Below are 23,531 nucleotides of genomic sequence, written 5' to 3'. Positions count from 1 at the left end.
GATCATTTTGATGTGTTCTTGGATTCAGTTTGCTAGAATTTTATTAATTATTTTTGCAGGGATATTCATAAAGGAAATTGGTCTGAGGTTCTCTTTCTTTGTTGGGTGTTTGTGTGGTTTAGGTATATGTGTAATTTTGTCCTCATTAAAAAATGGGTGGTGTTTCTTCTGTTTCTATTTTGTGGAATAATTTTGACATTATTGGTCTTCTATGAAGGTCTAATGGAATTCTGCACTAAACCCATCTGGTATTGGGCTTTTATTGTTTTGGAGACTATTAATAACTGCTTCTATTTTTTTTAAGAGTTATAGGACTGTTTAGACGGTTTATCTGACCCTGATTTAACTTTAGTAGCTGGTATCTGTCTCAAAAATTGTTCATTTCATCCCGATTTTCCAATGTTGTTGTGTATAGGCTTTTGCAGTAGGATCTGATGATTTTTTGGATTTCTTCAATTTTCTTATTGTGTCTCCATTTTCATTTTTGATTTTGCTAATTTGGATACTGTCTGGTTAGTTTGGCTAATGGTTTATCTATCATGGTGATTTTTCTCAACGAACCAGCTCCTGGTTTTGTTTATTTTTGTATAGTCCTTTTTCTTTCTACTTGGTTGATTTCAGCACTGAGTTTGATTATTTCCTGCCATCTACTCCTCTTTGGTGTAATGGCTTCTTTTTGTTCTAAAGCTTTTATGTGTGCTGTCAAGCTGCAAGTGTATGATCCCTCCAGTTTCTTTGGGGGCACTCAGAGCTATGAGTTTTCCTCTTAGCACTGCTTTCATTGTGTCCCACGAAGTTTCGGCTTGTTGTGCTTTCATTTTCATTAAATTTTAAAAGTCTTTAATTTCTTTATTTCTTCCTTGACAAATTTATCATTGAGTAGAGTGTTGTTTTTACCTCCATGTGTATGCAGGCTTTCTGTCATTTTTGTTGTTATTGAAAACCAGTCTTTTTTTTTTTTTTTTTTTTTTTTATTTTTTTATTTTTATTTTTTTTTATTAACTTGAGTATTTCTTATATACATTTCGAGTGTTATTCCCTTTCCCGGTTTCCGGGCAAACATCCCCCTCCCCCCTCCCCTTCCTTATGGGTGTTCCCCTCCCAACCCTCCCCCCATTGCCGCCCTCCCCCCATAGACTAGTTCACTGTGGGTTCAGTCTTAGCAGGACCCAGGGCTTCCCCTTCCACTGGTGCTCTTACTAGGATATTCATTGCTACCTATGGGGTCAGAGTCCAGGGTCAGTCCATGTATAGTCTTTAGGTAGTGGCTTAGTCCCTGGAAGCTCTGGTTGCTTGGCATTGTTGTACTTTTGGGGTCTTGAGCCCCTTCAAGCTCTTCCAGTTCTTTCTCTGATTCCTTCAATAGGGGACCTATTCTCAGTTCAGTGGTTTGCTGCTGGCATTCGCCTCTATATTTGCTGTATTCTGGCTGTGTCTCTCAGGAGCGATCTACATCCGGCTCCTGTCGGTCTGCACTTCTTTGCTTCATCCATCTTGTCTAATTGGGTGGCTGTATATGTATGGGCCACATGTGGGGCAGGCTCTGAATGGGTGTTCCTTCAGTCTCTGTTTTAATCTTTGCCTCTCCCTTCCCTGCCAAGGGTATTCTTTTTCCTCATTTAAAGAAGGAGTGAAGCATTCACATTTTGATCATCCGTCTTGAGTTTCGTTTGTTCTAGGGATCTAGGGTAATTCAAGCATTTGGGCTAATAGCCACTTATCAATGAGTGCATACCATGTATGTCTTTCTGTGATTGGGTTAGCTCACTCAGGATGATATTTTCCAGTTCCAACCATTTGCCTACGAATTTCATAAACTCGTTGTTTTTGATAGCTGAGTAATATTCCATTGTGAAAACCAGTCTTAATCCATAGTGATCTGATAGGATTATATCAATCTTTTTGTATCTGTTGAGAGCTTTTTTGTAATGAATATATGGTCAATGTTGGAGGAGGTTCCATGAGGTGCTGAGAATACTCTTTTCTTTTAGGATGAAATGTTATACACACACAAACACACACACACACACACACACATACACACACACACACACACACACACACCTGTTAAATCCATTTTGTTCTTTACTTCTGTTACTTTCTTTCTGTCTCTGTTTAGTTTCTGTTTCCATGATCTATATGTCCATTGCTGAGAGTGTGGTGTTAAATTCTCCCACTATTATTGTGTGAAGTGTAATGTGTTCTTTGACTGTTAGTAAGGTTTCTTTTATGATTGTAGGTTCCCTTGTATTTGGAGCATAGATATTCAGGATAAGAGACCATCTTGGTTGATTTCCTTTGATGAATATAAAGTGTCCTTTTTTATCGTTTTGGATAACTTTTGGTTGAAAGTCAATTTTATTTAATATTAGAATGGCTACTCCGTCTTGTTTCTTTGGACCATTTGCTTAGAAATTGTTTTTCAGCCTTTTACTTTGAGGTAGTGTCTTTTTTTGTCACTGAGGTGTGTTTTCTGTAGGAAGTAAAATGTTGGGTCCTCTTTACGTCTCCAGTCCATTAATCTATGTCTTTTTATTGAGGATTCAAGTTCATTGATGCTAAGAGATATTAAGAAATAGTGTTTCCTGTTATTTTTGTTGTTAAAGGTGGAATTGGGTTTGTGTGGCTCTTTTCTTTTGGGTTTGTTGCAAGATTACTTTCTTGCTTTTTCTAGGGTGTGGTTTCCCTCCTTGTGTTGGAGTTTTTCATCTATTATCTTTTGTAGGGTTAGATTTGTGGGAAAATATTATATAAATTTGGTTTTGTCATGGAATATCTTGGTTTCTCTATCTATGTTAATTGAAAATTTTGCTGGATATTGTATCCTGGGCTGGAGTTTGTGTTCTCTTAGGGTATGTATGACATCTGCCCAGGATCTTCTGGCTTCCATAGTCTCTGTGAGAAGTCTGGCGTAATTCTGATAGGTCTGCCTTTATATGTTACTTGACCTTTTCCCCTTACTGCTTCTAATATTCTTCCTCCCTTCTTTCCTTCCTTCCTTCCTTCCTTCCTTTCTCTCTTTAATTTAAGAATCTTCACTCTCTTCTATACCTATTATCCTTAGGTTTGATCTTCTCATTGTGTCCCGGATTTCCTGGATGTTTTGGGTTAGGAGGTTTTTGTGTTTTTCATTTTCTTTGATTGTTGTGTCAATGTTTTCTATGGTATCTTCTGTCCCTGAGATTCTCTCTTCCATCTCTTGAATTCTGTTGGTGATGCTTGCATCTATGACTCCAGATCTCTTTCCTAGGTGTTTTATCTCCAGGGTTATCTCCTTTGCGATTTCTGTATTGTTTCTATTTTCATTTGTAGATCCTGTACGGTTTTTTCAATTTCTTCACCTGTTTGGTTGTGTTTTCCTGTAACTTTTTAAGGGATTTTTGTGTTTTCTCCTTAAGGGCTTCTACTTGTTTACCTGTGTTGTCTTGTATTTTTTAGGGGAGTTCTTATGTCCTTAAAGTACTCCAGCATTGTCATAAGATGTGATTTTAGATCTACATCTTACTTTTCCAGAGTGTTTGAATATCCGGTGTTTGCTTTGTTGGGAGAACTGGGCTCTGATGTTGCCCAGTAGTCTTGGTTTCTGTTGCTTAACTTCCTATGCTTGCCTCTTGCCATCTGGTTGTCTCTGGTGTTAGCTTGTCTTGCTGTCTTTGAGAATGGCTTGACCCTCCTTTATACCTCTGTGTTAGCACTTTTGGAGACCAGCTTTCTCCCAGCAGAACTGAGTACTGAGAGCTGTGTCACAGTGTCTGCTCAGGGTGCAGGTAGTGGTCTTACCTCTGCTCTCAGGTTTGTCAGCACTCCTAGAGACTGGCTTTCAGCTCTTGGTGCAGGCAGAGGCGGGGAGGATCCTCTCTCTCTGACTATTCCTTGGTTCCTGTGTCCAGAGAGCTCCAGGCAGGTTCCTCTTGGTCCAGGAATGTGAGCAGAAGTGGCAGTCTCCCCTGTGCTCTCAGGAATGTCTGTACTTCTGAGAGTCCAGCGCTCTCCTCCAAGGGATTTGTGTATAGAGAGCTGTGGGTCCGGGTCAGCTCTGGGCACTGGCCAGAATTTTCTTAAATTCTATACTTTTGAGAAAACATTTAATTTAATAATCATTTACATAACATAAAAATCCTTTCTCCATACTTTCATCAGCATTGACAATATGTGTAGAATCATATTTATTTATCATATTGTTATCAGTGAGAATGATAATTGCTTTTAATTTTAATTTATTTGCTACTTAGAAATGGATTATTTTGTCTTTGTTGATAGTATTTTTATTATTGTGATCACATTTAAATAGGAATTCATACATCTACAAATGATAAACTTTCATATAACTTTTTTCCTTTGATATCATTTACATTGTTTTAGTTAGCTTCCGAAATTGTTCCTTTCAAGTGAGTCACAAGATATTTGAGTTGAGGACAATCTGAAAACATTAGAGCTTGATTTTACAGGAAGTATGCTAGTTTGTTCTACTAGAAAGTGGCTTCACTTTTTGTAAGCATTGTTTTCTCTAATATTATTTCTTTCTTGGCCATATTATAAGATGAATTTTACAAAATCAACAATATAACAAATCAGGAATTCAAAGTGAAAGCCTCCTCATCTCCTGGGATGAGTAAATACTCAGATCTACCTAGCATTGATGTCAAGGTTGCATGAAGCCTATATTCTGTTTAAATTCACCTCACAAACAATTTTGATGAACATCAGATCTAAAGATCATAAAAATTAAACATTGGTTCTTTAAATTTAAAAGTAACATTCTTGAACAATGTTTCGAAATAATGCCCTTATGTATTCATTCCACCTTCCTAAGAAACTGTTGGTAAATACACTTGTTTGGGTGAATGATGTCATTGTCCTTAGCAATGCAGATGAATTGCTTCTACTCCAGAAAATAGCATTTCACCCAGACATGGGCAAGAAAATTTAAACTTGTGGGCCATACAGAAAAAGAAGACATGGATGTAGGATGGGGAATTGTTGAGAAGAAGGCTCCAAGCAGAGAGTGAGATCAGATGAGAGGGACAGAGGTAAAAAGAACTAAAATTCATTATGTAGACATTTAATATTGGCAAACAAAAAATTTAAAAATAGGACATTAAAAAATGTGTGGAGACGCTCATTGAAATGATCCATATTAAAATAACCTTTCAACAAAAATCTTCACAATTTTTAATAGTAATTAGCACCACTTTAATTAAAAGTGAAATTCCTAAAAATCAGTCACTAGTAGATAATGGGCTTTGATTTCTAAACCATAACAACAACAACAACAAAAAAGTTAACTTTAGCCATATGATTAAAAAGTGCCAGAGGCAAGAAAGGAAAAAGGCAGGAACAAGAGAGAGAAATGGAAGGTCATGAGTAATACCATCTGCTTTGCCTTGCCTAGAGTTGACCATGGGAGATTGCCTTTGAGATAAGTTATTCAGTCGCATTTTGTGTGTTTGTGTAAAAATTGGCTCCATGGTTTTAATACTTAAATTTTTTGTCATGTAACTCTTTTTAAATTAATATATTTATAATTCTGTATCTCCAAAGACCTGTAAAAAGTTGATACTCATTCCATATGTATAAAGTTTAATCACCTATATTTGGTCAGATGAATATTTCTGTAAAAATGCAATGACATTCTTTTATTGTTCACTGGTAAAGTCATTTTTAATGTGTCCTAATTTTTAGATAGCAAACTCTGGATTATTAACAGTCTAAAGATCCCTAAGTAGTGGTATTGTTTAATTCTGTCTGCTTGTTTCAGTAAATTGGAGAACGTTTGTATATTAGCATCCTGATATTGATTCTTTTGCTATTTTCAGATTGAAATTAATGGAAAGGAAAAGTAGAGAGGAATATTTTATTTTTCACTTTTAGGGCAGCATTTCTTTATGCACAAAGATGCCACTGAAATGTGGTGTGAACCACAGATACAAATGATAAACTTCATGAAAAGGAACTTGGCTAAGGAAGTATGTTCAACCTCTGTCTAGATTTCTGAGTCATTGTCATTGTGTTCAAGTATCATTTACATAAAACTATTACATAAATCTGCATCTTCATTTTCTATTGATTGATTTACTATTTACAATCCACCGGAAGGAGAAGTATGGTGGGTCTTTGACTGATGTAATACTAAATGTTGTTGTTTTAAATGGCTGCATGTAAGATTAATATATATAATGTATGGAATGCATACATATTTTGACATTTTTCAATGTAGATAACTAATGGGGCAGTGTTCTTTCATTTTCAGCACTGATTTTCATTGGTATTTCCTTAGAAACAAATATGAAATCCATACACATATTGGTTCCAGGAGTCGATGACCAAAGTTAAAACATTACCTTTTATTTTAAAAAATGTACAACTGGGTAAAAATGTGAGTTACCTGGCTAGCAAGGTTCAACCCTTCATGCTTCAGTTAATCTAACCCACTTAGTATCTAAATACATTTCATTGCTTCACAAAATCCTTGCCTGGTATAATGACTTCCATAAAAAGATTCTTATTATCTAAACAATTCGTATGCACACTGTAGACATTCAGTCCTGGGTATATACCCAAAAGATGCTCCAACATACAACAAAGAAACATGCTCCATTATGTTCATAGCAGTCTTATTTATAATAGCCAGAAGCTGGAAAGATCCCAGATGCCCTTCAACAGAGGAATGTGGTACAGAAAATGTGGTACATCTCCACAATGGAATACTACTCAGCTATCAAAAACAATGACTTTATGAAATTCATAGGCAAATGGGTAGAACTAGAAAACATCATTCTGAGTGAGGTAACCCAATCACAGAAAAACATACATGGTATGCACTCATTGATAAGTGGATATTAGCCCAAATGCTCAAATTACCCAAGATGCACAGACCACATGAAACTCAAGAAGGATGATCAAAATGCAAATGCTTCACTCCTTCTTTAAAAGGTGAACACGAATACCCTTGGGGTGGAATAGGGAGGCAAAGTTTAGAGCAGAGACTGAAGCAACAGCCATTCAGAGCCTGCCCCACATGTGACCCATATATATACAGCCACCAAAACTAGATGAGATGGATGAAGCAAAGAAGTGCATGCTGACAGGAACCGGATATAGATCTCTCCTGAGAGACACAGCCAGAACATGTCAAATACAGAGGTGAATGCCAGCAGCAAACCACTGAACTGAGAATCGTACCCCTGTTGGAGGAATTAGAGAAAAGACTGAAAGTGCTGAAGGGGCTTGCACTCCATAAGAACAGCAATGCCAACCAACCAGAGCTTCCAGGGACTAAACCACTACCCAAACACTATATACATGGACTGACCCTGGGCTCCAACTGCATAGGTAGCAGTGAATAGCCTTGTTGGGACACCAGAGAAAGGGGAAGCCCTTGGTCCTGCCTAGGGTGGACCCACAGTGTAGGAGATTGTGGGGGAATAGTAATGGGGAGTGGATGGGGAGGGGAACACCCATATAAAGGGGAGGGGAGGGGCTAGGGGACTGATGGACAGGAAACTGGGAAAGGAATAGCATTTGAAATGCAAATAAGAACGACCTAATTTAATAAAAATGGAAGAAGAAAAAAAAAGAAAAAGAACATGAAGGTATGATAGATAGCAACGTATTCCAGAATATATCTTCTAAGTGCAGCTGCCTGAGTGTATCTTTCAAAAAAAATTAATTCAATCACACCACCTCTTCAGCACTCTCTACAATTAAGTTTATAGCATTCAGAGGCCTCTCTTCCAGTAATTCTTAACTTCTTAATATGATGTTATTTTTTCATAATTCCTCCTTTTTCACATCCTCTATTCATTACTTATTTACTTCGTTCATACATCTTGACAGAAAGTTATTTATTTCTTACTATAAATCATGGAAATGGTGCTAGGAAACACACTTACTTTATACAGCGCTTTATAGGTTCTTTACTTCCTGGAACTTACAATTCCTTTTTTTCTGAACTAAAGTGCATTCAATGCATTTAAATGGGAATCAAGGGCTGCAGAACTTTGCAATAGCCTTGGAGATGCACAGAAAATTACAAAACAAGGTTTAGAATTACTGCATAAAAATAGGATTTCATCTGTAAAATATATTGGAATGAACAAAATTATGCATCTTCAGTTTGTTTATCAAGGTCATTTCTTAAATTTTGTAGAAGGTAGTAATGAACATCTACAATTACCATACACAGAGTCTGACTAGTATTACAATGTTTTTTTATGTACAACGAATTGTTTTGCAGTGTTTCATTGATTAAGGAGTCACTCTGATTGTACATTAAATACCTCAGGTCACAAAATGTCTGATTCAGTATTTCTTAAATCAATAAATTTTTTGTAAACAGTGTGGTTATGATAATCAACTAACTGTGTGAAGAAGCAAAGTAAGTAGCTTTTGGAAAGAGATTCTACTTAGCGTTTAACCCTAATTTTTCAATTTAATTATTTTGCAATCCTTACTATAGAGCATGTATACAGTACAGTTTTGTTCAATGAGAATGAATAAATAAGTGATAACAGTTTAGTGAACTTTTTATATACATTTTCAAAAAGAGTTAGTTATTTGAAATATACAGCAATGGTACCAAGGTCTATGAGAACACTTCATTGATTTTTCTCCATACTTTTTGTTTCTTTTAGAACGATTCAATGTTTATCTTATGCCTACACCCAACCTTGATATTTATGGTGAATGCACAATGCAGATCACTCATGAGAATATCTATCTCTGGGATATCCACAATGCCAAGGTCAAGCTGGTGATGTGGCCTCTTAGCTCACTGAGGAGATATGGTCGGGATTCAACTTGGTTCACCTTCGAGTCAGGAAGGTAAGTTCCAATTCATGACAAAAGTGCAACAGACATTTAAAAGTGTCCTGTGAATGAAATTATGGCTGCCATTGCCACATATAAGCATTAAGGTATAAAAGGTCAAAGTTAGAATGTATCATTCTCTTGTTTCTTATTAATGACTTTAAAAAGTCATTAATGATAATGTTAATTACTCTAGTCAAAAGAATTCCAGCCTCACACATGTATACTAAACTATTTTAATAATGTAAGATATTGAAGTACTATAATACTAATTTTGACATGTTTCACACAGTAATATCCCTATACTACAAAATTTGTCCTTAATTGCATTATTTTTGTGAGTTTATTAAAAGCAAATGGTATAAAAATGCTGTTTTTGCTGTTTTAAGATTATTTATGTTTTACATTTTAGATTTCAGATGAGTTATAAAACTTTATAAAAATTTCTCCCAGGATATGCTGGTAACATTAGTGATTAAGTTAAATTTATACAATGGAATACTACTCAGCTATTAGAAACAACTTAAGATTCTAAATGACTGACAATATTTTAGTATAGCCAAAATTATCATAAAACAAAAAGGTTGACTTTTTATCATAGCATATGTCTGATGCCCATGAAAAACTGAAATAAATGGATTGTTCACAATTACAATTCATATACGTGGAATTATACATGATACAAATTAACATTTTTAATCCCCATACCTCCTTAGGAAAATATAAACCTAATCTGAGACTTAAATTTAGGAACATTTTTCCATGTCAGGAAATCTCATACATATGTGATTGCCCTAGTCAGTGAGCTATATCTTCAGCCTTGATTTATGATTTCTATGAAACAGAATGATGGTTAATGCATCAGTCTTACCAGGAAAAAATTGATTTAGTGTACTGTTCAAATGAATTCATAGTCTTAAACAAAAATTTTGACTGAAGTTCTAATGTATGTGAAGCAGGAACTTTATTTGAGGGGGGAATTTTTTAATTTATGAGCAAATATTCCTGAGCCACAGTAATTTTCCTAGAACAAAGTAATTTTACAGCAAGGAAATATTACACATTACCATGTTGATTTCTCTGAAGAGTCTTGAATCTTGCATTTACTTAGTAACTCTGAATTCATTCAACTATGTATTCCTCTCTGCCTAGAAACTCAGAGTACAATAATGATCACAATCTTCATAATAGTTGAAAATAGAAATTTCAACACAAACAATGCTTTTAGAGATGTACACTGTTTTGAAATTACAACATTATATAGATGATAATCTTTTTAGATAGTCACTCATCAAAAGTAAGTATTGCTTGGTTTCTTGGTGTTTGACTTAAGTTCTTTATATATTTTGGATATCAATCCTCTGTCATATGTAGGGTTGGTGAATACCTTTTCCCATTCTGTAGTTGTTTTGTTCTATTGATGGCTTTGCCTTACAGAAGCTTTTCAATTTCACGAGGTCCCATTTAGCTGTTGGTCTTAGTACCTGAGCTGTTGATACTCTATTTTGTCTCCTATACCAATGCATTCCAGGTTATTTTCAACTTTCTCTTCTATGAGATTTCACAAAGCCAATTTCATGTTAAGGTTTTTGATACACTTGGACTTAAATTTTGTGCAGGATGATAAAAATAGATCTATATGCATTTTCTACTTGTGAACACCCAGTTAGTCAAGCACAATTGGTTGAGTATGCTTTTTTCCTATTATATGGTTTTGGATTCTTTGTCAAGTGTCTGTAGGTGTGTGGATTTGTTTCTGGATCATTGATTTGATTCTGTCAATCAATCTATCTGTATTTATGCCAATACCATGCGACATTTATTACTATTTCTCTGTAGTACAGCTTGATATCGGGGATGATAATACCCCTAGAAGTTCTTTAATTGTACAGGATTACTTTAGCTACCCTGGGTTTTTGTTCTTCCATACAATGTTGAGTAATGTTCTTTCAAGATCTGTAAAGAATCGTGTTGAAGTTTTGATAGAAGCTGCATTGAATAAAAGTATAGTGCACTGAACTAAATAAACATTCTCTACAAGGAAATCTCTTCTGTCTGGGAATCACTTAAAGAAATGTTCAAACTCCTTAGTTACCAGGGAAATGCAAATCAAAATGACTATGAGATTCCAGTATACACCTTTCAGAATGCCTAAATAAAAAACTCAAACTACATCTCATCCTGGCTAGGATGTGGAGCAAGGAGAACACTCCCCCACTGCTGCTGGAATGCCTTATACAAGTACTTTGAAAATACATCTGGTTGTTTCTCAGAAAATTGGCAATAGTTCTACCTCAAGACTCAGCTATGCCATTTCTGTGTATATACCCAAAAGATGCACAATCATACCACAAGAAAATTTGCTCAACTATGTTCATAGCAGCTTTATTTATAACTGCAAGAAACTGGGAATAATCTAGATGTTACTCAACCAAAGAATCCAAAAAATGGATTTACGCAATGGAATGCTACTCAGTTATTACAAAGAATGACATCATAAAATTTGAAGACAACTAGATGGAACTAGAAAGTTTCATGAGTGAGGTAACCCAGACCCAGAAAGGCCGACATGCTATGTACCTATTTATCAGTGGATATTATCTGTAAATAACCATGCTGCCATCGAAAGACCCAAATAAGCTAAGTAACAAAGAATACCACAGAGTCATCAAGTAGAAGAAACAAAATAGATTCTGCAAGTGACAGAGGAAAGGAACAGGGTTGGAGAGAGTGTAGAAGGGGAACAGGAGAGATTGGGTGTGGGAGGGTGGAGAGAGAGAGAGAACAGAAAGAGAGAACTGAGATTGGTTGGGGTGGAGGTCATTGCTAGAATGAACTAGAAACCTAGGACAAGGGAAACTCCCAGGAACCTATGAGGGTAACCCAAGCTAAGACTCCTAGAAATAGAGGATGAGGAACCTGAAATGGCCACCTCCTGCAACCAGGCAAGACAAACAATGGAGTGATGGTGAAACCAACCTAGCCACAAAACCTTCAACCCATAATTTGTCTTGCTTACAATATGATCAGGGATAAAGATGAAGCAGAAATTGAGAGAATGGCCAACAAATAAACTGGCATAACTTGAGACACACACCGTGAGAGAGCCAGCATTAATTATCATATTATTATTATCACATTATTAATGATAGTCTGCTATACTTGCAGACAAGAATCTAGCATAACTATCCTGGAAGGGCTCCACCCAGCAGCTGATAGAAATAAAATTGAAGACCCATAGCCAAACTTTAGGTGAGGCTACGGAAATCTTGTAGAAGAAGGGGAGTTTTGATTGAAGGAGCCAGAGGGGTCAAAGACACCACAAGAAAACTTACAAAATCAACTAAACTGGACACATAGTGGCTCACGGAGATTGAACCACCAAACAAAAAGCATACATGGATGGACAGACCTAGGTCCCTTCACATATGTGTAGCTTGGTCTTAGTGCTTCTAACAACTATAGAAGGGCCTGTTTCTGACTATGTTGCCCGCTTTTGTACACCTTTTCCCTAACTGGGCTGCCTTGTCCAGGCTCAATAGGAGAAATATATGTAGCCCTCTGGAACTTGATATACCAAAGTGGGATTATATCCATGGGAAGCCTTCCCTTCTCTGAGGAGAAAGGGCACACCTGCAATCTCAGTGCTCGAGAGGCAACTGAGTCTCTGGATTCCAGGCCAATTTAGTGTAGATAGTGAGCCACAGGCTATCAAGAGTTATACTGTGAGACTATCTAAAAAAATAAAATGGAATATTTCCTGGAATTAATGAATTGGTATTGTTCATGTTTTCCTATCCCTCTCTTCCTACCACATGTCCTTCTGTGTAATTCTTGATCCTACCTTTAAATATGGTAAAGCTTTAAAGTTAGCATCCAAAGTCCCAAACCAGACTATGTTCTTGGCAATATATGCTAAACATCTGTGACTCTGACTACTTTAATAGTATTAAAATGCACGAAGACACAACGGCACATTAGAATAGGTAAGGGTCATACTCTCCAAATATTCACTGTGCTTTTGGCTTATCAGTTTTGTTTTGGCTGTTTGCCATAATAACATCACAAAAAAAGATATTACAATATTGAAAAGTCATGTGCATATCTCCACATTGATGAGTCTTGGGGTTTAGAGAGAGTTAGCTTTTGATTACTATTTCCTTTCTAACTCATTTAGCCTGGGCCATTTGTCCATACCAGAACTGAAATTTCATCTTTATAATAGGGGACTGTGTTTTCCTAGCTGGGTCTGAAGAAGCTGAGAGAGTTAGTGACTATAAAGCTGCAAACAGCATGGTATTGACCCAAAACTGGCATAGGTGAAATCATTTTTCTAAAACTCTTCCTCAGAAGGCTTATAGTTTGCCTGTGTCTAATCTCTTAGGAACTTTCTAGATCATCTTGAAGAATTCGTATCAAAAAAAATGTTAAATTCCACTAGGTTATACTCTTGGCCTTAACCACAAGAAATTTGGGTAGAAACAAGCCAAGCACAACACTTGGGAGAACACCTGCTTTTAAAAGCCTGACAGATAGATCTGAATATTCTAGAAATAGAGGCCAAAGTTCCCTGTGTAGGCTTATTGTGAAAATGTGACTGGTGCAAAAGAACTTTGAGAATAAATCAAAGGGAAATACTAAATGGCTGCCCTTATTATAACAGATGCTCAGAGCATAACTTTGAGTAAGTAGTTTCTCTGCTATTCAAGATCCAGTGGGATGTGTAAAAATTCTTTGATATATATTTCTTTGAGATGAGATTTTTTGATGTGATAGTGTTGTCTATGGTGAAATAAGACTATAAAGCAATGAAAATATGTTTATATTTTTACAATATATAGAAAAGTGAGGTTAATATCACACCATATTATATAAGATGTGGCTAGCCTAACTGCACACCCTCAAGTCAGAAACCTTAACTCACATTGAACTTGTATCTACAGATGGCACTGTGTCCTCCCAAAATTATGTTGAAGCCCTTACCCCCAAGGTAATCATGTTTGTAGAGCCCTTGGGAGATATTTAGGTTAAGATAGTATCATAAATATAGGGTGGTCTCCATAATAGCATCTTCATTCAGATACAGGAGCTGGAGAGATGGTTCTGGAGTTATGACACTTTCTGATTTTCCAGATCTGAGTTCAATCTCCGGGATCCTTGTCAGATAACTCACAGTCTGCTGTGTGTATAGTTCCATGGGGATCTGACACCTCTGGCCTCTGTTATGTCACATAACCACACAAAGGGATGTAACTAAAAATAATTCTTAAATATTAAAAATAAATAAGAGACTCTAGAGAACTTGTTCACCTTACACTCTTGTGTCATATAGAGACACAGCAAAAAGACATCTATTTCATGCAAAGTAAAAACATATACTACTTTCATATTGACCTTGAACATTTGGAATGCTGGGATCATAAATTTCTGCATCTTAAACCACTCCCAGCCTAGAGATGCACAACACCAAACTCAGGACTTTGGTCCTTGATTTGATAAGCATGGGGAGAGTATTCACTTATCTTCCCTGCTTTTAATTAGTTATTTTAATTTCCTGCTGCCTTAACTTCCCTATTGTGATTGCATATAACCTGGAGTTTTGAGTTAAAATAACTTTCTATTCCCTCCCTAAGATTCTCTTTTTAAGGGTATTATTACTGTAATAAAAATTAAGCTAGGTCAATAAGTATTGACATAAGTACATAGTTTAAAATTATGAACTCACAGAAGAAACAAAATTCTAATCTAGCCATAAAATTATGACAAGGATTTTTCAAATACTAAAATAAAATAAAATCTATGAGAAATATATTAATTTTGTATCATCAAAGCTAAAGCGTTAGATTTTTCTGAAGACATTCTAGACAAAGTGAAAAGACAAGCCAGTAACAAAGTTTAAAAGAATTAAACCATATCCTTCCTGGGAACTTAGATGCATCCAAAATTCCTAAAGAGTTTATACAACCCTAAGTTAAAATACAAATAACCCATGCATAAATGGGCCAAAAGTATCAGTTTGTGACAGAAGTTATACTGATACTCTGAGAAACACATGTAGAAAATATGACCAACAAAATTGGAAACCAGTAATGATAAACGAAAACAGTTCCACTGCATTCAGCCTTGCCAAAAACCAAACAGAACACCAGAGGGACGAGCAGAGACAACAATTTTTTTATCTTTATTAACTTGAGTATTTCTTATTTACATTTCGAATGTTATTCCCTTTCCCGGTTTCCGGGCCAACATCCCCCTAATCCCTCCCCCTTCCCTTCTTTATGGGTGTTCCCCTCTCCATCCTCCCCCCATTGCCGCCCTCCCCCCAACAATCTAGTTCACTGGGGGTTCAGTCTTAGCAGGACCAAGGGCTTCCCCTTCCACTGATGCTCTTACTAGGCTATTCATTGCTACCTATGAGGTCAGAGTCCAGGGTCAGTCCATGTATAGTCTTTGGGTAGTGGCTTAGTCCCTGGAAGCTCTGGTTAGTTGGCATTGTTGTTCACATGGGGTCTGGAGCCCCTTCAAGCTCTTCCAGTCCTTTCTCTGATTCCTTCAACGGGGGTCCCGTTATCAGTTCAGCGGTTTGCTGCTGGCATTCGCCTATGTATTTGCTGTATGCTGGCTGTGTCTCTCAGAAGAGATCTACATCTGGTTCCTGTCGGCCTGCACTTCTTTGCTTCATCCATCTTATCTAATTGGGTGGCTGTATATGTATGGGCCACATGTGGGGCAGGCTCTGAATGGGTGTTCCTTCAGTCTCTGTTTTAAACTTTGCCTCTCTATTCCCTGAAAAGGGTATTCTTGTTCCCCTTTTAAAGAAGGGCTGGAGAGTTGCTCAGCCGTTAAAGGCGAGGCTCATAACCAAAGACATAACAATTTTTATTTCCTTGGTAATGTGAAGGAAAACTGGCATACAATTTATAGAAATTCTTTGACTGTTTTCATGTATACAATATGACAGAGAAATTTTACTTCTACAAATTTACTTTTAAAAGAATATTCACACCTAGATGCCCATAGTTGCCTTCTGTATAGTAGTCAAAATGGAAACAATGACATTTACAACAAGTTGACTGGATACACCAATCACAGTAGTGTTATTTAATATAACATCTCTTTCTAAGACTCTACAAAGTCTAAGCCAAGGAATATTATTCTAAGCAGCACATATGAGTACATTTGAAAAAATTCTATTAAACTAATTTATATGGACAGGAAGACAGAAAGTTTGAGTTATATGGATAATACGCTGTTTTCATGTACAAAGAAAATTTTCAGGTGATTAGAATATACTGTATTCTGAAATGATAAAGGTTTCACTAGTAAAAATTAAGACTTGATGTGATGGATTAATTAATTGGTTCCATTTATCCATTTCATGCCATATATATGTCTCAAAGCATCATATGGTACACATATTTTATTTTTTTCTAGATTATATGATATGATCTGCTTAAGTAAGCTATTTCAAGCATGCATAGCCTGATTTGCTCATACTTACCTCCCCCCCTTTATTCTGTCTAGTCTTCCCCTTCTCCACCTCTCATGAATCCTCTTCCTTTTCCCACATAATTTACTTTGTATTTTAATAATTTAAAAACATTTGTCTACATATAAATAAATGTGTGTAAATAAATACATGATATTTGTAATTCTCAGTCCAGTTTATTTTACTTAATACAATGATTTCCAGTTCTATTTTTTTTACAAATGGCTTAATTGTATTCTTCTTTATGTTTGTCTAAAACTTCAGTGTGTGTATGTGAGTGTGTGTGTGTGTGTGTTGGATGTGTGTGTATGTGTGTATAGTTATATATATTTATGCTGTTTTCTTGATTTTTCTGTTCATAACTTGGCAATAACTAATACAATAAAAATACAGGTTTGTAAGTGTCTATAGTACCCCGGGCTATACCCCTTTAGGTAGATTCCTAGGAATAGTATAACTGGATATTCTGGTAGTTCTAGTTTTAGTTTCTAAAGAACCTTTACACTGATTTCCACACTATTTTCACTAATTACATTCTAGTTCACAGTAGGGATAGTTTTTCCACATCTTTAATACATTTGTTGTTTATTTCCTTGATAATGGCCATATTGATGGGTGAAATAGATCTAGTTTTGATTTTGATTTTTCTATGACTAATACTGTTGAAAACTCTTTTGTGCCTTTTATTTAGTTATTTCTATCACTTAGAATTATTTTGAGAATTGTTATTTCAATTCATTTGCTCTCTTATGAAAACATTAAGAGTGATCTAGTTTGCTTTCTTTTGATCTGATAAAACACTAACAAAAACCAATTGAGGAGAGCAAAATGTTTATTTCAGCTTACAATTCCATGACATAGTATAATATTGGTGGAAGCTAAGACAGGAACACAATCAGGATCCTGGTAACAGCACCTAAAACAGAGACCCAAGAGGAATAATTCTTTAAAGACTTTTCTTGGCTGCATTTCTTATACAGACCAGGTCTGCCTGCCAACAGATAGCTCTGGGTCTCCCAAGCCAGTCAGCAATTAAGGAAATCCCCAAAGGCATGCCCACAAGCCAATCTGATGGACGTAATTCCTCTACTGAGATTCCCTCTCCCCAGATAAGTCTGGGGTTTGTATTACGCTGGATATACCTTTTTCAACTTTGTCATACAAACACTTCATGATAAGCTGCACCCTTTTCATTTCTTATTCTTACAGATCGCATGTTAATATTACAGTTGAAAAGAATCCACGTTTTAAAAGTCACACATTCTTTAAAATTTTAATATTTATAAATTCAAGACATCTCTAAGACTTCAATCTTTTTTTTTACTGTTGCTCTTATAAAATGCAAAATGAGCTACATGCTTTCCTTTTTCAAGAGGAAAAAAAAAACTACATAAAATCGATCACATGTAAGCAAAACCAAAGTCTAGCAGTATAATTTAACGTACATCTGGAACACACTAGATCTTCTGGATACTGAAGATCTTAGGCTGCTATTTATAGCACGTGTAGATTTTCAGATAAGCTTATGCCAGCTTCTTTCCATATCTGTCACATTTCTTGACAGATATCCCATAGTCTTGTTGTCTCCAATATCTAGGGATCTCCCCTGAAGCTTTTTTACCAGTGATCTCTGCTGGCCCTTTCACAGTGCCAAACCTCAGCTGCTCTCTGCTTTCAAAGAGAGCATCATATAGAAGACTCTGATGCATTACTAATGAATGTTGTCTTCCAGCTTTACCCTTGTTGAAAATTATAAAATTGTTAGCTAAATATTGCATATTTGCATGTAACTATATGCAAACTGCATCACAAACTTTCCTTATGTGAAACTCCATGAAGAAAGGAAGTAGGAAGAGGTTTGTTGTTTCCATTTTATATTATTTCACACTGTTTGAATATTTGGCAATGAGGTTTTATAAATAAAATACTTTATCTGAAAAGGATGTGGTTAAGGAATAAAAAGAAATATTGTGTTATTCTTTGAACTAGGTATCATAAGGCAATAGATCTGGTCATATCTACAGTCATACAAATATTTATCATTACCTTTCCTTAATATGATATTGAGAATGCTTACAATCAAGATTATAATGGCATACTAATCAAGATTAGTATGGTGTCTGAACATAAAACTATGCCCATTGTTAATTCCACATAAGCTATTTATAAAACAAATTTCAATAAATAATATCACCAAAACCATTTATGGAAAGAATTGCAAATTCTGATTACATTCTTAACAAGGACTGTAAAAAGAACTTCAGGGTCAAAGCATGAGAAATTTGTAAATGTTATTTACAATATAGTAAATCATTTTCAAAGAAATATCTACTGATATACCTGCTAACAGTACGAAGAGAGTGTCCCTCTTGCACATGAATGAAAGTTTAGTAGCCCATTGCATAGTAGGTGTTATTTTGTATAGTGAGTGTGAGCGTGCACACACATGTGTGTATGTGTGTGTGTTTGTACGTAATAAAATTAGATAAGTCAAAGTACTCTTCTCACAGACATCCTTTTAAAAACATACTAATCGATATTATTGTGGCACTTTGTCATGAAAATCAACCTTCAGCGTGGTATTCGATCATTGATTCTGGTGGGATAGCTTAGTTCATTCACCCTATGGTTATAATCATACATTCTGAGCCTCAGGGTGTGGATGCCCTGGTGAAGACCGCTGAAGGGAAACAAAGAGAGAAAAGTATTTCCTTGGTGAGGCACAGAATTTGAGAATTGTGTTCATTCATATTCTCACGACAGCTTGGAGCAATTGCTCTTTCACCAAAATTGTAACTTTGCATTTTAAGAGCAAAAGAACCAACCAATTTTCCATGCAAGCTTGTTTTCCAAAAATATCGCAAACTTACCAGACCTGCAGAATAAGTCACAGGCCTCTTGATTATGCTCAATTTTTTTCCTATGAAAAACAACTTTACTTTGCAAACTGCTAATGTTGCAATTTCACTTCACATAGCTGCATAAATATGGGAAGGAAAAATCCAAATGAGTGGCATGTCTGAATGGCAAATTTCAAGCAAAACTAAACCATATTTTATAAAATTATTGCTCAAAATATACTGTCTCATATTAAATGCAGCGTTAAATAGAACAAAATTAGTGTTTCACATAGATGTCTCAGTAACTTTGATAATATGATCCGAATTTAGAAGCCTGGAGAAAATTACTTCCTAAATTTTAACAATTAGAAATGAGAAAAAAAAATGAAGAGGTAGTTCATGAAACCAAATACTGTATTATATAATTAACAATCACGTTATTCCACCGACAGAATTACCTTATCTCTAAACTTTAGAGATAACATAAGGCATATAAAGAGAGAAAACCTGTCTTGTCTAATCAACTTCCAAGTACAGTAGTTAAAGAAAAGTAAAAATAAAAAGCATTTAAACATGGTATGAGATAATGAAAGAAGTATAATACATAATTATATAATACAGATTTTATTGTGTATAATGCACTGTACAAATTGAGGTCCCACCTATCTGAAGGTCTTAAAGTTCCAGTATTTTGAACATTTCAGATGTGGTTGTTTGATTATTTGGAAAGTGTAAACTTTAAATTACCTGACAATTTCTAATCCAGCTTTTCTAAACAAACCCAGAATCATCACCAGCCTTGCTTATTACTTCTCCCAAAATAAAAGTTTCCAAAGACTATTAATATGATTCTTGTCGGGGTTGGGGATTTAGCTCAGTGGTAGAGCGCTTGCCTAGGAAGCGCAAGGCCCTGGGTTCGGTCCCCAGCTCCGAAAAAAAAAAAAAAAAGAACCAAAAAAAAAATATGATTCTTGTCTTTATGAAAAAAGGGTAGTCTGAATTATTGATACTTGTTCTGTAAAGACTGTAATCTTTGATAAATTTTATATCCAGAAAAGGATGCTCAAGATAGATATTTTAGACAGTAATAAGAGTGGGTGTATGTTCCAGTCAATCTGAGGACAGTTTAATTTTGTGTATGTAAATGACATCAACTCTGTGACTGTCATCCCTTGCAGGAAGAAGCAATAATGCAATTCAGGTAAGACACCACTAACAGTATAAAACAGTGCGACCCCAGCTTCAGAAGTGACAATGGGCAAAACTATGTGCATCTATGAGGCGGATGGACTACCCAATATGTTGTATCATTGTTCTGGTATGCATGAGTAGTGACTGTATACAAGGTGGGAGGTTCAGATCACAACTTCAAATGTTTCCTTATTGAATTTTTACCCCCATGAGTGTAGAAATCACTTTTTTTACTTAATGACTATTAGAAAAGTTTGGAAACTTTCTGAAGGGAAATTTTAAAGCCTGAAAGGAAGAACAAAACTGTCACTGTGATCCCCATAGACCAATTAATGAAAAAGCAATTCACACTAAAGCATGTGAGGGTTCAATAAAAATGTATTGGACTTTAGAGTTAATGGAGCAAAATTAAGATCAGAGACTTCATTTTGTGATAAGAATGGTTTCCTAAGGGCTTTTAATTAATGCTTTATCCTATGGGAAAAAATTAGTTCTATTATCATAGCAAGATATTTACCAAATTAGAGACTCTAAAAAAAAAATCAGTGTTTCTAAATGGCTTTGCCTAACATACTTCTTTTGTTACTATAATTTTTCACTTCACATCCCTCCCCAATCCTGTGTTCTATCTACTATGTGATTAACCCAACTGGATGCCATGATTTGTTTTTGTAAAATAAAACACTTGTCTTATTTTCTGAACTGTTGCTATTCATTCAGTAAGGTGCCATGATAAGAACAGAGAAGTAAAGATGAAAAGCACACAGACTGGACTTATGTCCCTCAAGGAGCAATAGAGATGAGTGTATGAGTAGCTACAGTATAATGTCAAAATTGCAATAAGAGAAATTCCATGAGCTTTACATATCATTATAAAATTAAATGATGCAGTGTAGTTAAACTCAGGATGATTCTAACATAATATTCAATAACTAAACTCAGTACATCTGTCTCTCAATCATATTATTGTGATACATGCCTGACCAAATTGCCAGGGCAGGTGGATTAAAGAGCTATGGCTGTTAGAATCATGGAGTTCAAACAGATCAGACCACCTCATCTGACAAAGCAGAAAAAGAGGAGAGGAAAATTTTCTAGTAGGTATTATGGACTAAATTATGTGTCTTTACAATTCATATGTAAAAGCAGTGTCCTCAGTATCATCATAGTGGGGATGAAGCCATTGCAACATAAATTAAGTTACGTAAGGTCATGATCCAGTAAGACTTATAGTTAGTGATTATATACAAAGAGGGGGAAGAAAGAGATCCCTCTCCTCTTCTACATCCGGGCAGCATGCAGAAGAAACTCCAGGTGAAAACAAAGAAAGTCACAACCCACCAGCAAAGAAAAGGCTTGAATCATAACTCAACCATGCTGGCTACTGATGTCAGACTACTATAGAACTGTGTGAAAACTGATTTTCATGGTCTAGGACTCATAATCTTTGGCATTCTATTACAACAGCCTGATATAACTAATGTTCATCCTTTAAATATTCTGGCACACAGCTAATCCATGTGACTTCTTCTTTGAATAGCTCACTATCTGGAATCTGCCTCAACCAGCTCCATCTAACTGTGAGTGAGTATGGAACCATGGGCAGTGTGTAGAATATTTGGTAGTCATCAATGCCTCTGCCACGATCATATCTCTGATAATTTTTTAAAAATATTTTTCCATACTACCTTCATGTCAATTTCCCCATAAGAGAGAGAACCTCTTAAAAATTCACACTTCCAGATTATATGCCAGAGTTTAGTAGGAAATTTGTAATGTAGGCAACAACAGCTCAAGAAATCAGAAGAGTGGTTCCAGATGAATGATCTAACAGGATCATTTTTCTGCCTCCACCTAGCCTGTGAAATGAGCAGTAGTTTAAGAGAGAAAAGGAGCTTTCACTGCAAATACTCCTTTAAGAAGGAAAAGATTAAAAGTCACCTCTGAAAAGATGCTTAGTGCACAACCCAAGAATCTGACCCTGAGTTCTAACAAAGATCCATGACCTCTTTCTTGTCTTTGGTGGAAACTTTCTCAGCCCCCTATCACTTTCATTCTGCCCTGTCTCACTTGATAAGATTAATACCCATCACCCTCCTTGACTATGTATAACATGGACATTGGAAAAAGGTTCTCAGATGTGGCAGGTTTCTGAGCTACTTGCATCCTGAGAACTGGTGCTAGAGGTCTGAGGCATATCAAATAATGAATAAGCCCTATAGAAGTAAGAGGTGGGCAAGAAAGATTGGAGGTTCCTATGTGTTGAAGAGCAAAACCAAAACTCTAGCCAAATGTGGTATTTTGGGTCCAGAAAACTTTGGGGCAAAATGATTGTCACCAAAATAATAACTGTTGGATCAAGTATAAAAGACAATGTAGAGTTAATCAACCACTTATTATGTAAGCTGGAAATAAAGTTTTACTGGATGTGGAGGCTATAAGGCATTTCAGATAGGCATTATTTCTTAGGCAAGGATGGTGACACTTGAGTAAATTATGTCTACTGAAATGAATCACTACTGATACGCCTTACAGAAGACTGCTCACAACTAATCTGAAAGCAGCCATCATGCAAATGATTTCCATTTCTCTCTTCTATAAAAAAATAACTAGCTTCTAAATGTTACCATGCATAATAGAAGTGAACATTACTAAATAAAATTTGTGAATGAGTGATTAGTCTATTATAAGTTTAAAAAATAACAAAGTTAATCAACATTTTGGTCTGGTTCTCCCAACAAAACTTTGGTAGAATATGATCCTGTAATTTTTATATTTTAAGGAAAATTTTATTTTTTTATTTTAGAAATAGTACTCACATCTGCTATGACTGTTTGTTCCACCCACCAATAGCACCACCACCATCTTTTGGTCTTAAATGTAGTTAGTTCCTTGACTTTATCAGGTTTCTTCAGCAATGATTCAGTTAACATATTCATTGTATCATCTAATTAAGAGATGATGGTGGACACAACATCCACAACTAGTAGTGATTTGAACTCCTTATAACCCAATAGTCTAACACTATTACAAAGATTTCAGTTATTCTTCTCTTTGTCGCTTTAAAAAAGTCTCTTTTACTTTTGACATTATAATTATATCATTTCCTCCTTCCTTTTCCTGCATCAATCCCCTCAACACACCCCTCTTTTCTGTTCAGTTCATGCGCCCTTTTATATTTTTGTTAATACATATGTATATAT

The 23,531-nt window shown here is 35.7% G+C and overlaps 1 protein-coding gene across 1 annotated transcript in view; it reads left to right on the top strand.

The window, feature by feature from the left end:
- Dok6 (docking protein 6) overlaps positions 1–23,531 on the top strand; it is a 443,157-nt gene that overhangs the window by 268,453 nt on the left and 151,173 nt on the right. The window contains exon 5 of the mRNA NM_001191943.1: positions 8,634–8,823. Coding sequence (NP_001178872.1) covers positions 8,634–8,823 — 190 coding nt within the window. The remainder of the gene's footprint in view (positions 1–8,633; positions 8,824–23,531) is intronic.

This window comes from Rattus norvegicus, chromosome 18, assembly GCF_036323735.1.
Source record: "Rattus norvegicus strain BN/NHsdMcwi chromosome 18, GRCr8, whole genome shotgun sequence".
Lineage (NCBI taxonomy): Eukaryota > Metazoa > Chordata > Mammalia > Rodentia > Muridae > Rattus > Rattus norvegicus.
The sequence above is the reverse complement of the archived record's forward strand: the minus strand, read 5'-3'. Positions and strand labels throughout refer to the sequence as shown.